The sequence below is a fragment of the Manis javanica genome, chromosome 2 (genome assembly GCF_040802235.1).
Source record: "Manis javanica isolate MJ-LG chromosome 2, MJ_LKY, whole genome shotgun sequence".
Taxonomy (NCBI): Eukaryota; Metazoa; Chordata; class Mammalia; order Pholidota; family Manidae; genus Manis; species Manis javanica.
In genome coordinates, this window is record NC_133157.1 from 34,951,763 (window position 1) to 34,966,612 (window position 14,850).

A 14,850-nucleotide genomic window follows, 5' to 3' on the forward strand; every position below is an offset into this window, starting at 1 on the left:
CAGCCTACTCTTCATCCTCTGTGGATGAATGTACAGGAGGAAGGAGGACCCTATGACATGACCCTCCATTTCAGGACATCTGCCCTCCACTTTCTCCTAAATGATAAGTAGGATTTTTGTAATTTGGACATATGTCTGATTTATTAATGCTGAACAAAAGAAGGTGCATGTTGGTTTTTGCAAAGTCTTTGTTGCCAAGACATAAAGAAAGTCTGAATCCATCTAAGATGGCTGCAGACACTTTCTGTCACGGGATGCCAAGAGCCCAGAGATAAGATGGAAAGATCTTTAGATGCAGCATCTCAGGGGGAGAGGTCTACTAGGGAGGGAAGTCCCGTTGGCAGGCTCACTCCCCTTCCTTTCCCTATCATATCTGTGATTGAAATAAAAGTGTTGCTTGAATTTCTCTGATTACAGAGGAGTGGGAAAACAAAGAGAAAAGATTGTAGAGATTATATAATAGGAGGGGAAGGATTCAAACCACCTTAACCGTCATCAAAATATGCTCTTTTGGGCTGGGGTTTTAATATGGCACTGCCACTTCCCATGTTGTCTCAGGACATAGTCGGGCCATAAAGTTTCTTAGAATTCTGGGATCCAGACTATTCCATAAATTACCCAATTATAATGATCCCCTCAAACTTCCAAAAGTCCCATGAGAAATCAAGGAGGCCATGGTGAATGAATGGGGAGATACTTTTTCATACCATAAGAAAGAATATACTAAAGTTATAGAAAATGTCAGTACAATGGAGAACATGAGCACCGTATACCTGACTCTCACATCATGAAAGAATGGAAGTGAAGACTCGCCTTGTAGAGACATGAGTTAAATGGCCGATTTCCTGGCCCCATGCAGAGGAGAAAATGAAGGTGTAAGCACAGTACTGCCCCCTAAGAGTTTCTCCACCAGTGTGTGGAGGTAAAGTCTTTTTTGCCCTCAGGGTGGACAGGTAGGGCATGAGACAGTTGGAGACCTCACACTGTTTCCAGCAGCTACTGGTTATCTTAAGCTAGGACCAGCCTTGTTCAATGTGCCTTATAGAAACTGCCATATTCTCTGCACGCCATGAAATGAAAAGGTTGGGAAGCACTGCCATGGAAGACACAGTGAGGAGACATCCTCTTATTATGAAGGTGCAGACATCCCCAAAGCCGTGGAGAACATGGTGGAAATGTAGGCCCTCATCCACAAGGGATAAGAACTCAGTGAAGACACAGGTGCCACTGCATACCGTAGAGAAGAACATGGTGAAGGTGTAGACAGCAGCTTCCAGCACATACCGGCTCCGAATGGCCAAGACCACGGGTGGCAAAAACATGAGGTTGCTCAGGCACAGCAGCAGTGTGGACAGCAGCTGGAATCCATAGGTGAGCGCATCTGCACTGTCGGTGCAGCCCCAGCCTCGCCACCCTGCAGGTAAGGAGGGCACGAGGTGGAAGCCGGCAGAAGGCAGCCATGGGTTCAGCTAACACTTCTGCTGGAGGCCCCTGGCCAAGCCCTCCCTACACCACCGCCAATGAAGGGTGGTCTCTCCTGGCTCCCCTCCCAGTTTCTCCAAACCCATCCTCAATTCAGGCTGCCGCCCCGCTACAGACGGTCCTTGGAGCCCAAGAAACCCACCGGCGGTTCCGTCGCCAGCCCACCCCGCTCACCGGCTTTGCACTCGCAGGCGGCGTACAGGTAGTTGTGCGTGCGCAGCAGCTTGCACTGGCCGTAAGGCCCACAGTCGTCCACGCACGGAGATAGGAAGGTGCGCAGTCGCACCTCGGCCGTCGCGTTCCGGCACCGCACGAACCTGCGTACACACCAGGTCTCGTGGGGCCTCCCCGCCCACCGAGACTCCGCTCCGCCCACCGAGGCCCCGCCCCGCTCACCGAGGCCCCGCCCCACACAGGGAGCGGAGAGTGAGGAACCAGGTCCCAGTCTGCGGGAAGGGGATTCGCAGCCTCGCCACTCTGGAGGTGGCACTGACAGAGAGGAGGAAGCCAGCCAGGGACTCTGAAGAGGAGACGGGGGAAAATGAGGTCCGTGGGAGAGAGGAAGGGTCAGTGTGGGTTCAGGACATAAGATTCCTCACCACCTGCCCCCTATTCCCTGAGACCTTGGCCCATCCTTGCTCCATACCATCCCCCACCACCCCCATCCCCTGACTTCCAGTCTCCTGTGCTTTCCCCATTCCTCACTCCACCTTTGGAACAGGTCACTGCAGCATCCCCAAGGCTCAAGGGCACCTCATGAGTCAGGCATCCAAACACTGTCACGTTTTCCTGGTGCAGGGAGCTCTAGGGAGGACAGGTGTGAAGATGATGCTATTGCACCCTCCAGGTGCTACCATCAACACCCCTAGACAGTGTAACCCTGCCCCAGAAACCCTTCCTAGCCCCCACTGGAAATCCCATTTCTGCAGGGGCTCTTCGTACTAAAGCCTCTCTCTCTCTCTCTCTCTCTCTCCCCACCATTCTGAGAACAGAAAAACTGGGAAACACCAGATCTTCCACAGCAAGGATCTTAAAAAGACTGATGAGAAGGCAAGGCCCAATTCTGAATTTTTGATTTGGGCGAAATTATTTAAACTCTGTTCAGGCAAGAGAGAACACCTTGTTTTTCAGTTTTTAGTCCTACCCAGCTTGGGGGAGAGGGGCACGGGGCTCTTGGCTGGATGTAGAAACTACATCCATTTGTTGTAGTTGTGAACAAAGGTAACTGCAAGGTTTTCAATCAAGGTTTTCTTCACTTGGGTCTGAAAGGCAGGAGTTGTGTAAAGAAATGTACTCTTCCTCAGGTGAAATGGTTCTGGGTACTGAACAGTGGTAACAGAATGTCTGAGGAATTAAATGTAGCAACCTGGCTGAGATTAAATGAAATATATCCACAGGAGTAAATGTAAGGGGTTATCTATAAGAATATAGGTATCAGGATGCAATAAACTCACCTCATTCAAGGAAGATTTGAGGCAGCTTATTGAATACATATGACAGAATAAAATAAATGCATAAGGGAAATTTGAAAATTAGGAGAGGAAAATGAAGTCTATCTCTCAATATGGGCCATATATTTGATGCTTACAAGCAACCAAAGAAAGACAGAAATGTGATGAGTTACCAGATTTATGAGTTCACAAAATAAAAGTTAATCAGTATCTCAGGAAAAGCACAGCATCCAAAGGGGTGGTTCTCAGGTAAATTCCCATCAAAGAAGCACTGAATGCTGTTGTGCATCCTGTCTTCACCATGAGAGTAAATTTCATACAACTTTCCCTCGATGCAAGCCCAGGGCAATAGGCCAAAGCATTATTTAGTATAAGTAATTCTAGAGGGCAAAGAAAAAAAATGTCTTCTAGTTATGCAGTTCTCTGATCCAAATACTCAGTTCTTGATCCAGTGGAATAAATCAAAATACCTGGAGGGAAAGATCAGACCAGATGTGCCAATATATCCTTCAGAAGAAATATAACAGGCTGTCTCAGGTGTGTAGCAAGTGTCACAGCATGCAGATGGGTGTAATGCTAGCAGATGCCGTAAGAGTAAATGGACAAGAATGTAGAGAGGGGCTGCCAGGGGGTTGGGCATCTACTCTGAGGATACTGAGGAAGAATGAGTATGGGTGGGGCTGGTCTCTGAACTAAGCTCAGTAGTTTCAGTCAAATCCAAACCTGTCACTGCCCAAAGGTATGGCAAAAAGCAAACAAAATACACACAGTCATAGCCAGAACAGAGAGAGAATCTGAGTATGAAAATAAGGAACATTTTGGATTGAAGAATCAGCTCTGTCCTGACCAGCAGAACCACTAGAAAGTTCTGACCCATGTCCCATAAAAGACCACCTCAAGCCACAGACCAACTCTCAGGTCAGCTGAATAGGAAGACAGTGCCTACCCCCAGAGATGGGGAATAGTAGTTAAAAGGATCCCTGGTTGGGAGAGCAGTACATAAATTACTGGATCAATGACAACCTAAGATAGTCACTAATGGCCTGACCCAGGGCTCTGCTCTTAGCTCAGTCTTATTTAATGATGAAAATACTAAGAAGGGTAGAAGGCTGGGTTTACAAGTGTGTGAATTACACAAAGCAGAGAAGGCCCAGATCCAAACCAGTATTAGGCAATGCCTCTAAGATGGACATAAATTCTTCCATCCAGGTTAAAAAGTTCATTACAAAAATATTAGGTGGGAATTGGCAGCAGTTCACATGAACTGGCTCAGGGCAAGAAAACTGTATATGCCCCTTGGTTACAACTAGATAAACACAGGCAGTTAATGTGAAAAAGGACTGAGAGGACACATAGTTTTATGTTTTCTTCTATTTTCCAAAGCTTTTACATGTGATCCTATTACTTTTATAATAAAAAAGTGTACACAACTGTTTTGAAGAAATTAACAAAGAAGGAAATAAAGAAGATCCAGAGATCTTAATTCACTACAAGCCCCAGTGGACCCCACAGTGTGACGCAGCAGCTGAAAGAGGTAACAACTCAGGTTGCACAAAGGCTGCCTGCCACACTGATCAGACCACCTTGGATTACTTATTTCAGAGACATAATAACCAGTAGAGGTTATGACCAGAGGAGACAGCAGAGGATGAGAAGAGGTCTAAGATGCTGAGCTTGTCCAGCTTTGGAGAGGTTGAGGGGCATCTAAACGGCTGTTAGAACAGCATAGGGATGTCACAAATGTACCACACTAATGCAAGATATGAATAATCGGGAAAACTGTGAAGAAACGGGGGATATGAAAACCCTCCACACTTCCTGTTCTATTTTTCTTAGGCCTAAAATTGCTCTGAAATATGAACCCTATTAAATTTTTTTTTTTTTTAAAGGACAGGGATAGATTTGTTGGATACAGCTTCTGGAGCAAAACAAAGATCAATGGGTAAAAATCCATGGAGGCAGATTTTGATGGCATGTCAGCACGACCATTAGCAATCAGAGCTATGTAAATATGGACTGCATGGCTTCAAGAGGTGGTAAACTTCCTTTCCCAGGAGATATGCAAGAGTGGACACCTGCCATAGAAAGAGGCCCTTAGTAAGTACGAGGTTAGCCTACAAAACTGGGATAACCCAGGCTACTCTGAGTTACCCTGGCTGATCCAGCTGATTCATAAGTAGAGTCAATACTCAGGACACACTTGTTTTGACCAGAATTGAGCTAAAACATGGTCCCTAATCATAAAGTTGCCCAAAAGCAGCTGAGATGGGCTTCTGGGAGGAGGAAAGGGCTCCACCCCTCCTAACATGTTCTCCTTCGAGTTCCCCCATAGGGTGACCTCCCACCCTCCATAAAGAGTACCACGTTGAGCTGGAGCTCCAGGCTGAGGACACCTCCGCTGTCCAACACTGGCAGCAGCCTCAGGGCAAACACGGCAGGGCGCTCAGGGGGGAGGGCCACGCTGGGGCCAAAGAAGATGTAGAAGTGGACAGAGAAGGTGTCCAGCTCATTGCGCAGTGTTGGGCGCACTGGCCAGCAGTGCTCAGGTGGTGATGTGGCCCCAGGCCCCTCTGCAGAAGCCCTGAGAGATGGCGGCTCTGCAGGCAGTGGCTGGTTGCCCAGTGACTGGGGCATGTTCATGGCAGCTCCAGGGACCAGAGCACGCGACAGGCTGGGCTGCGGGCACTCTGTGGAGCAGAGGAAATCAGAGCTGGGGCCTGCTGCCCTCACAAGCCCTGCAGTCCTTCCACAAACCAGATTTGAGCCAGAAACGATTTAGCAAAGAGTAGGGAGGGGTGAGAACTAGATTTAAATGTCTCTTCAAAGTATGGGGCATCCAAGGTCACAAGAGAGGGCCCAGGAGGTTCCTGGTGGTCACAGTTAATGGAATGCCATGTTGGGGGAATCAAGGTCATCTCTCCCTCCCCAAGGGCAGTGAAGACACTTTTGAAACAGATGAGGGGCTGTCCCATTGCTTTGCATGGGCTTTGGCAAGGACAGTATCCCAGAGGGCCTAGATGTCCCTGCATAGCCCAGGAAACTGAAAGGGAGATTAAATCACAAAGAGTAATATGGTCCCTTAGTTAGCTCCCAATCAGGTGCAAAAAATTATCTGAAGGCCTCCCAGTGACTTGAAAATCCAAATGTGAGGGCTTCAGGGCATGTGAAGGACCCTGGGTCGGGTGAGAGAGACAGTAAGATGTATCAGAGGTTCAATGAACACAGCCACCATGCCTGCCCTGTTCCAGCACAGATGTCAGCACAGGCTGGGTGGCTAGGGCAGATGTGGGGCTCCTGACCTTGTAGCCGCACACACAGCTGGAAGCGAATGGTCCTGCCAGGGCCCCGGGATGGTATCTCCACATGCACGTAGACCCAGTGACCCCAGGGGGGTAGTGCCAGCTCCAGCTGGCATACCGAGGTGCCTCCACAGGCCACAGAGCTTGAGTTGTGCAGGGGTGGGGCCTTCGGACGTAGGCGCAGTGTCAGTGGGCAGGCTGATGTTCCGCGGCCCCCTACACACACCAGCTGCGCTGAAACCCTGTAAGTGAAACTGGGTACAAAGACCCTGGGCAGAGGGGGAGGTTGGGGTTAAGAAAAGACAAGGTACAGAGAGATGAGAAGGACACAAGAATGAGGGGACACACCAGGCAGAGGGTGGCATGGAGGGGTAAGAGACATGGGAAAACAGGCCTTTTTGGGTCCTCCCCACTATGGAGGCAGAGGGCTGACCCACCCTGGGGCCTCCAGGTGGCGCAGTAGTCCAGGCGGGCCGCAGTGAGAGCAGGAACAGGCAGGGAGGCTTAGAAGCCAAGAGAGCCCTGCTCCCTGTCTGAGGCCAGGGAAGGAAAAGGGAAAGGGCCAGGTCTGGGTGTGGGGCGTCCACTTACTTGTACAGGGCGGAGAGATTGTGGGGAGAGAGCGTTTGCTCTGAGGGCCGGCCTGGCACCAGCACGGCTACATCCAGCAAACGCCGGACAATCAGCTGTGGCTGAAGGAGGTACTGACACTCATCCTGGAGACCCTGAGACAAAAGCAGCGGGGATGGGGGTAGAAGGGAAAAAACAGCAAGAGTGCCACTAAACAAGACAAACAGAAACTGCTGAGGCGGGATGCAAACCTCGTCTGACCCCATGATCCCGGGGCTATGACTGAGGTCTCTCTAAGCTCTGCGTCCTCCCTGGACTCAAACCCAGGCCCTCCTGACAATCAGCCCTGCCTAACCCCTCTTCCAATCTACCCCTTCCTCCTAAGCATGCCTGGACAGCCACTCAAGGTAATTTCAGGCTTCCCCATTCCCCTGTTAAGCCCTCAGGAACTTGGAACACTGGCTCTCTTTTGGGGGTTGGAAAGCTCCTTAAGGCCTCCAGTCCAAAGCCCACCCCAGCCACTCTGAATCTTTAATTTCCTTTACTCCCCAACCTGCCCCTCCAAAGTGCATGTCCAGCCTCTGCTTCAACACCCACAGGGAAGGGCCACTCTTTACCTCCCAGGCAACCTCCAGACTATAAGCAACTTAAGAACAGGAACTTCTTGTTTTACTTTTATTCCCCCAGATACAGAGCCTAATGTAAAGTGTACACCTCAGAGACGAATATTTATTGATAAGTGAATGAATAAATGAATTAACCCAGCTCAGGGCAGCTCTGATCTTTATGAAGGCAAAGCTAGAGGACCCTCAGATACATCTGTGCCCGGTGCCTCAGGCTGGGCTTCTTCTGTAACAAGAACAGGCACAGGTCCCCTGCGTTGCACTTCTGGGTAAAATCACTGAACTGTGTCTACTCAGTTACGCCACCCCGGCGCACACAGCCTCAGCTCTCTTCATGGAGTACAGTCATTGGCTCGGGCTCCCTCTCTGCAGCATGCGCAGCTAACCAAGCCCTCCAATCCTAGCAGATCAGGAGAGAAAGGGGCTCCTGATCAGGCTTCTCTGATCTTCTGAACAAATGGCCTTATGCTGGCCCAATAAATTAGGGGCCACTGTTCACTTATGTGGTTATTCTGACAAGACATACCTCTAAACCTTGTTCTGGGACAAAAGTTCCAGGCTCTGACATCCCACTGAGTTCCGTGCCTTGGGAAAAGCCAGCCAAGGCGCTGACTTCCAGCAAGGACCCACAGGCTGGAAGGAGGTCTTGATGGATACCAGGTTGAAGCTCTCACTACCCTCTCTGCCTAGAGTTTTCCTGTGCCTTTTGCGTTGCATCCCCAATGCCCAGCACACCACCTGGCAAATATTAGGTGCTAAAAAATATCTGTTGAGTTAAAGAATGGGTATCAAAAAGAAGGTCTCTTCCGAGAGCTTCTATACCCACCTCATTGCCGAGAGACCTCCATCTCTGATACCCAAAGCAGACTTCCCTCATCTTTAGTGTCCAACCCCAGAAATACTATCACAGGTCATTTCGTCAACCACCATTACAGTAATCTTAAGGTGAGTGAGCTCACAAGGGTGGGGACTGCTGCTCAGGAGGTGACCTATTTCCTTACTGGACAGTCCAGGGGGAAGAAACATTTTGCTCCAGATTTTGCTTGCTATTGGCTTAGCTGAAGGATCAGTGATTAAAATGGGCTCCTTCCTTAGGCTGTATACCATGCACATGCAATGCCCTTCCCTACTGCGGAGAGCAGTGTTCAGTTAGTGGACACCGGGGAAGGGGCAGAGAGGCAGGAACCTTCAACCTGTGAAGGGAATAGAGACAGGACCCCAGAATTCAGGTCCTCAAGAGCTGCCAAGGCAGAAGCCAAGAGAGTCCAAACTGAGTCAACATCAGCAGTCATGGAAGGAACAGAGCCAAAGCTAGGAAACTTGAAAAACTAGGAGGGCCAAAAGGGAGAGATGGTGCAGGAAACAGTCTGAAAGAAGCTGAAATGGAAGGCCTCAGACTGACTCCTAGCCTAACCCAGCATGGGTGGGCTGGGTCCTTTAGAAAGGCCTGGGCAGGGTGACCAGTGCCTAAAGATGCCAAGCCCTCCTGGCCCTCCTCGTGGGAGCCTCCCAGAACCCAGCACAGCCCCAGGCCCACAGTCAGTCAGCACCAACTGACACAGAAGAAAATGAGCACTGGGCAGCCTGCAGAGGCAAGAGCAGAAGCAGGGAGAAGACTTGGGAGATTTCTGTGGTGGCCCAGGAGAAAGCTGAGGAAAGGTATGCTAAGAGTAGAAACAGGGAGAGGTGGATGCTTTCAGGGCATGTTTTAGAAGTAGAACCATCAAGACTTTTTCTTTATGGACTGACTGTAGGGAAATAAGGGAGAAAGAAGAATCAATTCTGGCACCTCAGTGTGGACTATTGGTGAATGGCAGTGCCACTCACTGAGAAGACTAGAGAAAGAAGAGGCCTGGACTAGGAAAAGTAAAATGGGAATCGAAGAGATTTTTACTTTGGATTTGTTTTAATTTGTACATGCTAAGTTTGAGATTGGATGTTCTCAAACATCCAATCAGACCTATCAAGTAAGCAGCTGGATATATTGGAGAGTCAGAGAAATTAGTAGGATTCGCTGAAAATGCTTGGAAGGCATTAACTTATAGGTGGTATTTAAAACTATTGTGCTGGAAACACTTAGGAAGACAATGCAGAAATGAAAATAGAGCTGTCCCATGACCAAGCATCAGGTCACCACAACATGTACAGATCAAACAGGGGAGGAGATTGAGAAAGAATGGGTAGTGGGCAGGGGAAAAACCAGGACAGTTCTGAAAATACCAAGGCCAAGAGGGAAGAGTATTTCAAGAAGGAAAAAGTAATATAAGGAACTAGCTAACAATTACTCATTAACTCAGGAGAGGGGACGTGGGCACTGGAAGGAGACAAGGGATGAGGAAGACTTACTTTTCACTGTCTGCCTTTTGTACCTTTCGAATGCTGTACCAGGTGCATATATTACCTATTCGAAACACAAATAAAATCATTTAAGAGGAGGAGGAAGAGCAGAAGGAGCACTGTTAGCAGATTTTAACCTCTTCAGTTGAGATACTGAGCCATACTTGGTCCTAGTTGGTAGATTCAACCAAATCCTTTCTTCTGTACAATCTGCTGCTTTGCATTCCTTATTGTTGTTTTCATTCTTTTATCTGCTTTTATTTACTTTCAAATCTTGGAGCTGAGAGGAGGATACATCCAAGGAAAACTGTACCCCAGTCAACTGGAGAAATTTCTCCTAATGAACCATTTGGGTGCCTGGTACTCCCCACCACCCAAAGACCAGGCCCTCAGGGCAGACTGGCAATGGCGCCACATGAGGAACACATGCTCCAAGACAGAAAAGGCAAGGAGATGGAGGGCATGGGTCAAGATGGAAGGAGGGGAAAAGGAAAGGGAGAGAAGTGAGATCAGTTTTGGACACTATGAGTTTGAGAAGATGGCAGAAGGATGACAAACTTTGCCATGCTCCCACTATGTGCCACGCTCTGTGCTGGATGCTGGGGATACAGTCATGAATAACACAGACGCAGGGGCTGGCAGAAGTGTGTGACCAGAGCTCAGGAGAATGGCCTGAACCAGATAAGTCACTTCCCTTTTACAACCTCTTAAGGCTCACTATCATTCAGGATAAAATTCAAACTTCTAGGCCTTCCATGATCTGGCCTTTGCTCACCCCTGCAGCACCCTCATCCACCCTAACAGCCGCCCCACACTGAACCACTTCAATTCTCCCTTCTAAGCTTTAGCCCATGCTACTCCCACTACATGGTATGTCTTTCCTTGCCTTCTCAATACCAGGCCTTACTTTGTGACAGTTTCCTAAAATCACCTCTAGCTCAGCACAAAGCTGAGTTAGCCATCTCTCCTTTGTCCTCTTAAAATACCTCCTATATATCACCAATATGCATCTTATTTGTGTACCTAGCATCCAATTCAAGGCCTGGACAAAGCAGGTATCCAAGGACTAAGTCTAAAGGGAGGTCTGGGCTCACCTCCAAAGCCCAAAGGAAGGCTCTAGAAATAGCACTGCCTTCTTAATGCTGGGATTCTTCAGTCACCACCCAAGGATTCCCTGAACCCACGTAACTTCCTATGTTGGCCAAGCCTCACAGGAAGTCAGGACCATGGCATAAGGAGAAAGCAAGCTGAAAAGATAAAGCCCTGGAGGGATGCTCTGGACAATCCATCCACCGGCTTGAGTCTAGGGAATTAACCAGAGAACTTAAGAATCCTTAGAGACTTACGTAAGTTTCTAAAAGGCCACAAATTCTTAGAGGGACCATAAAGAAGATCCTTGTGCCCCCAGCCCTAGAACAAGTTTGACTAAAGAGCTACATCTCTCAGGGTGTCTATGTCTGTTGTCATTCATGGGCAAGGTGTAACTACACGCCCTCTTCTCCAGTCTCACCACACCCTGCGATCTCTGCTGGCTAGGGCTCCAGCTTGCTCTGCCAAGTCCCCCAGGCCCCATTTGTTATATCTAAATGCAAATGGGTACGTCAAGACCAGATTTGATTGCTCCAGACCAGGCTTCAGCTCCCATAATCCCAGCCCAGGACTAGACCCCAAGTTCCTTCTGCTCACCCAGAAACATTTTTAGGTAATTAGTGCAGGTCTTCAGAAGGATTTTCTGTCAGTTCTCACAAAGAGGGTCAAGGATCACAGTTAGAATCAGGCCTGGGCTCTTTCAGATTTGGCCAAAGACCTAAGACATTCCTCCGAGTAGAATAACCCTTAGTTCTGATGGGAGTCAAGGCCTACCACGAACCCAGAGTCACACCCAGGCAAGCTACCAACAAGCTCTCATCCAGAGGGTTCCAGGCCTTGACAGCAAGTTCTCTTGTACATTACTTTCAAGAAAAGCAGGCCCATCATTGAGGCCTCAAGGTGCAACCTCAGCCCTAGTTTCCACCTCTTGACAATAGTGGAGCCTGCATACTTGTCCCCATGCAATTCTCAGCTCATTCCAAAGTATCATAACTTTGAAGGCTTTACATAACATATCAGCCTTTGAAGGCTGGGCTACAGCATGAGGAAATGTGAGTCTGACACTGCCACAGAGCCCCTGCCCTCAAGGAGCTCAGCCTGGAGAGATGTATCTGAATCAAGTCCTCACTTAACTGGGAATTTCTGCCCCCTCTCAATTGTCAATGGCCAAACCCCACTAGCTTTCACATGCTTCAGCATCCTGTCCTTTAAATCCTTGCCCTGCTCATGCTCAGTCCTTCACCCTTAATACTGGCCCCACACACATGGCCATACCACAGAGACAATGGTCAGCTCATCATGCTCTCTCTTCCCACCAAAGAGCAGGAATAAGAAACCTACAGATCCTCTCACTTCAAGGAGGCAGTCTGGCCTACCCAGCACCTGGGAGTGGCAGGGACTTTGTGGCGTTTCTTTCCCCTACAAACCAGAACAGAGAAACATTCTGACCTTTGCACCTACACTTAAGACTTTAACAACCTATGCTGTATGAAATCAGTGCAGATATTTGGAGGGAAGGGAAGCAAGAGCCAGGATAGTATAGACACCAACTGCCAAAAGCCTCCTTTTAACAGGAAGGGGATTCCCTTCCTGAGTGTTCTCATATGGTCTTCCATAGGGTGTAGAGAGCTCAATCATGGTAGAAGCGGAATGTATTATCCCACATGAACTAACAACTAGGCTGTAGCCTACAAGAGTCTGCAGAGCTATCACTGATCAAGACATAGAACAAGACCAGTCCTAGGTTTGTTCAGCAGCATTTGACAAGTCCCTGGCTGGCCTCTGATCACTCTGATAACCCCTGCAACTTGAATATGAAGGGACACTACTGTGCAGTGCTGGGGCCTCTGACTGATACCCCCGACTCTGGACTTTCCCTTCAGCTTGCTTGGACCCACTATGTCCTCCCAAGGCTCCTACATTTCCCCCTACAGATCATGGTCTCTGGCCCTACCCCAGCCACCCTCATTGCCCACCAGCTGATGTGCCAGGCAGCCTGTGGGGCGAATCCAGTAGACATGTAGAGACAGCTCTGGCCCCTCCTTGCCAGGCAGCATCAACCCACCTTGACAGAGATGTGGCCATGGGCCTGGGGAAGGTGGGCAGCCAAGAACCAGTCCCCTGGTAAGGGGCTGCTGACGTTAAAGATGCCTGAGGTGCGGTTGGGCAGTGTCCAGCTGAGGGTCAGTGAGAAAACCCCAGGCACAGCCGTGTCCCCTGGGAAGTGTGTGTTCAGGGGGTTGATGACAGGGGGTGCCCCGGACCGGAAATACCTGGGGGACCAGAATGAGGAGAAGAGGAGAAGAGGCAATAGGGTGTGGGATGGGACAGGGGGAAAATAAAGGAGAGTTGTCACTCATTACTAGTAAAACGAGTGGATTCCCTGTACTGACACATACAACAAAGTGGTTGCAGGTCAGGGTTTAGGACATAGGGGGTAAAAGATCAGTTCAGGTACTCAAAGGACAGAAGTCAGGAAGTGGTCAGGAGACAGAGGTCTTGGCTCTCACTCAGTCACACTGTCACATTCCAGTCTGTATAAGGGTCAGAGTCAGTCAAAAGATCAGTTTAGACACTCAAAAAGTCACACTTCAGTTCGAAAGTGGTGTGGGGCTGCAAGTGGGAATCAGGAGCTGGACTTGGGACACTCACACAGTCACACTTTGGTCTGGACAGTGGTCCCCAAAGGTTCCCCCCTGCTCCTTGAAGATGATGAGGTTCCATACAGCCAGAAATGTGTCCTCGGGAACATGGAAGTGGAAGAGCTCGGTGCTGGCGAAGGAGCGGAAAGGACTCAGCTTTCGGGGAGAGCAGGTGGAGTAATCAGTCAGGAAGAGGCCTCCTGGAGAAGCAGGTGAAAGAGAGAGGAATAGGGTTGGACAGAGGGCACTTCCATTAAGCAGCAGGCAACCAGTCTTCCTCATCAATAGCACCAACTCAACAGCTGCTCTTCTGAGCTGGGAACTGGGTCTCACGCTGCCCTAGCCATCATCTGCTTTAATCCTTACAACCACCTTGGAAAAAATGACCTGTTTTTACAGATAAAGAAACTGAGGCCCAAATCTAGACCAAACAGAAGATTCAAACCTAGATCTGTCTAAATCCAAAATCAGGACCCTTTATAAGACCCCACAGCTGTTCCTCACTTAGAAGCTATTGTTCTCCTCTTACCAAAACAAAGTGTGGCTGTGTGTGTGTGTGTGTGTGTGTGTGTGTGTGTGTGTGTGTGTGTGTGTGTGTGTGTGTGTGTGTGGTGTGTGCGTGTGTGTGTGTTGGCACAGGCTTTTAGTCCACTGAGCAGGCTGGAACTCCACCTGTGGTGCTTGGCGGTTAGCATGGAACTGTGTAACTTATTTATTTTCTTCCCCTTTCTGTTCCCCTGTGGTCAGGAGCAGTAAAAACCCTCAGATGCTTCACAAAAGCTGTCTGTATACTAGCTCAGGGCAGGAGGGGGAAGGAAAAGGTGTGGTGAGGATTCAAGGGGGCCTGCTTGGGTGGCAGAGGCAAGGACAGGAGCTGGCAGGCCACAGCAAGAGCCTGCAGGGGAGGAGGAAAGGAGAGTCATCAGGCCCTCAAGGATTCAGAATGAGCATCCAGGGGGCATTTCCCAGGAAGAAGGGCTAAAGAGGCAATCAGTTGGCAACCCACTGGAATCTCAAACCACTTGGGAATATTCACATTTGGTGGGAAGTGTGGTCATCTCTAACTGAAACTAAGATACAAGATACCTGATCCCAGTTGTTAGGAGCAGAGTGAAGGTGAACAGAGAAGTCTAGTGTCAGGAGTTAACCAGATAAACAGATGGGGACTAGGCCTTCTGTAACAGTGAAAATAACCCAGTAGCTCAGCTGAATAGAAGGCAGTCCCAAATGGCAGGCAAAGTTCTGGGGAATCTGACTGCTCTGGGACTTAAGACTAGCCCCAGAGAAGCCCAGGATGCCCTCAGGACAGGAGAGAAGGTTTGGAACTCAAGCAGCTTCAGGACACGGTAGGGAGGAA

The 14,850-nt window shown here is 49.2% G+C and overlaps 1 protein-coding gene across 11 annotated transcripts in view; it reads right to left on the reverse strand.

Moving 5' to 3' along the window:
- Positions 1 to 14,850, reverse strand: part of TMEM8B (transmembrane protein 8B) — a 39,013-nt gene that overhangs the window by 8,584 nt on the left and 15,579 nt on the right. For 5 of the 11 annotated variants that reach the window (XM_017675096.3, XM_036996558.2, XM_036996557.2 and 2 more), the window contains 8 exons: positions 13,504 to 13,693; positions 6,824 to 6,957; positions 6,233 to 6,501; positions 5,295 to 5,620; positions 2,193 to 2,286; positions 1,879 to 2,002; positions 1,657 to 1,799; positions 1,236 to 1,414 (listed from right to left, as the gene is read on the reverse strand). In XM_017675096.3, the coding sequence (XP_017530585.2) occupies positions 1,236 to 1,414; positions 1,657 to 1,799; positions 1,879 to 2,002; positions 2,193 to 2,286; positions 5,295 to 5,620; positions 6,233 to 6,501; positions 6,824 to 6,957; positions 13,504 to 13,575 (1,341 nt within the window). In that variant the 5' untranslated portion in view covers positions 13,576 to 13,693. Of the gene's footprint in view, positions 1 to 1,235; positions 1,415 to 1,656; positions 1,800 to 1,878; positions 2,003 to 2,192; positions 2,287 to 5,294; positions 5,621 to 6,232; positions 6,502 to 6,823; positions 6,958 to 12,916; positions 13,125 to 13,503; positions 13,694 to 14,850 lie in introns of all 11 variants that reach the window. The other 6 variants (XM_017674640.3, XM_017674795.3, XM_017674498.3 and 3 more) reach the window with 3 other exon arrangements.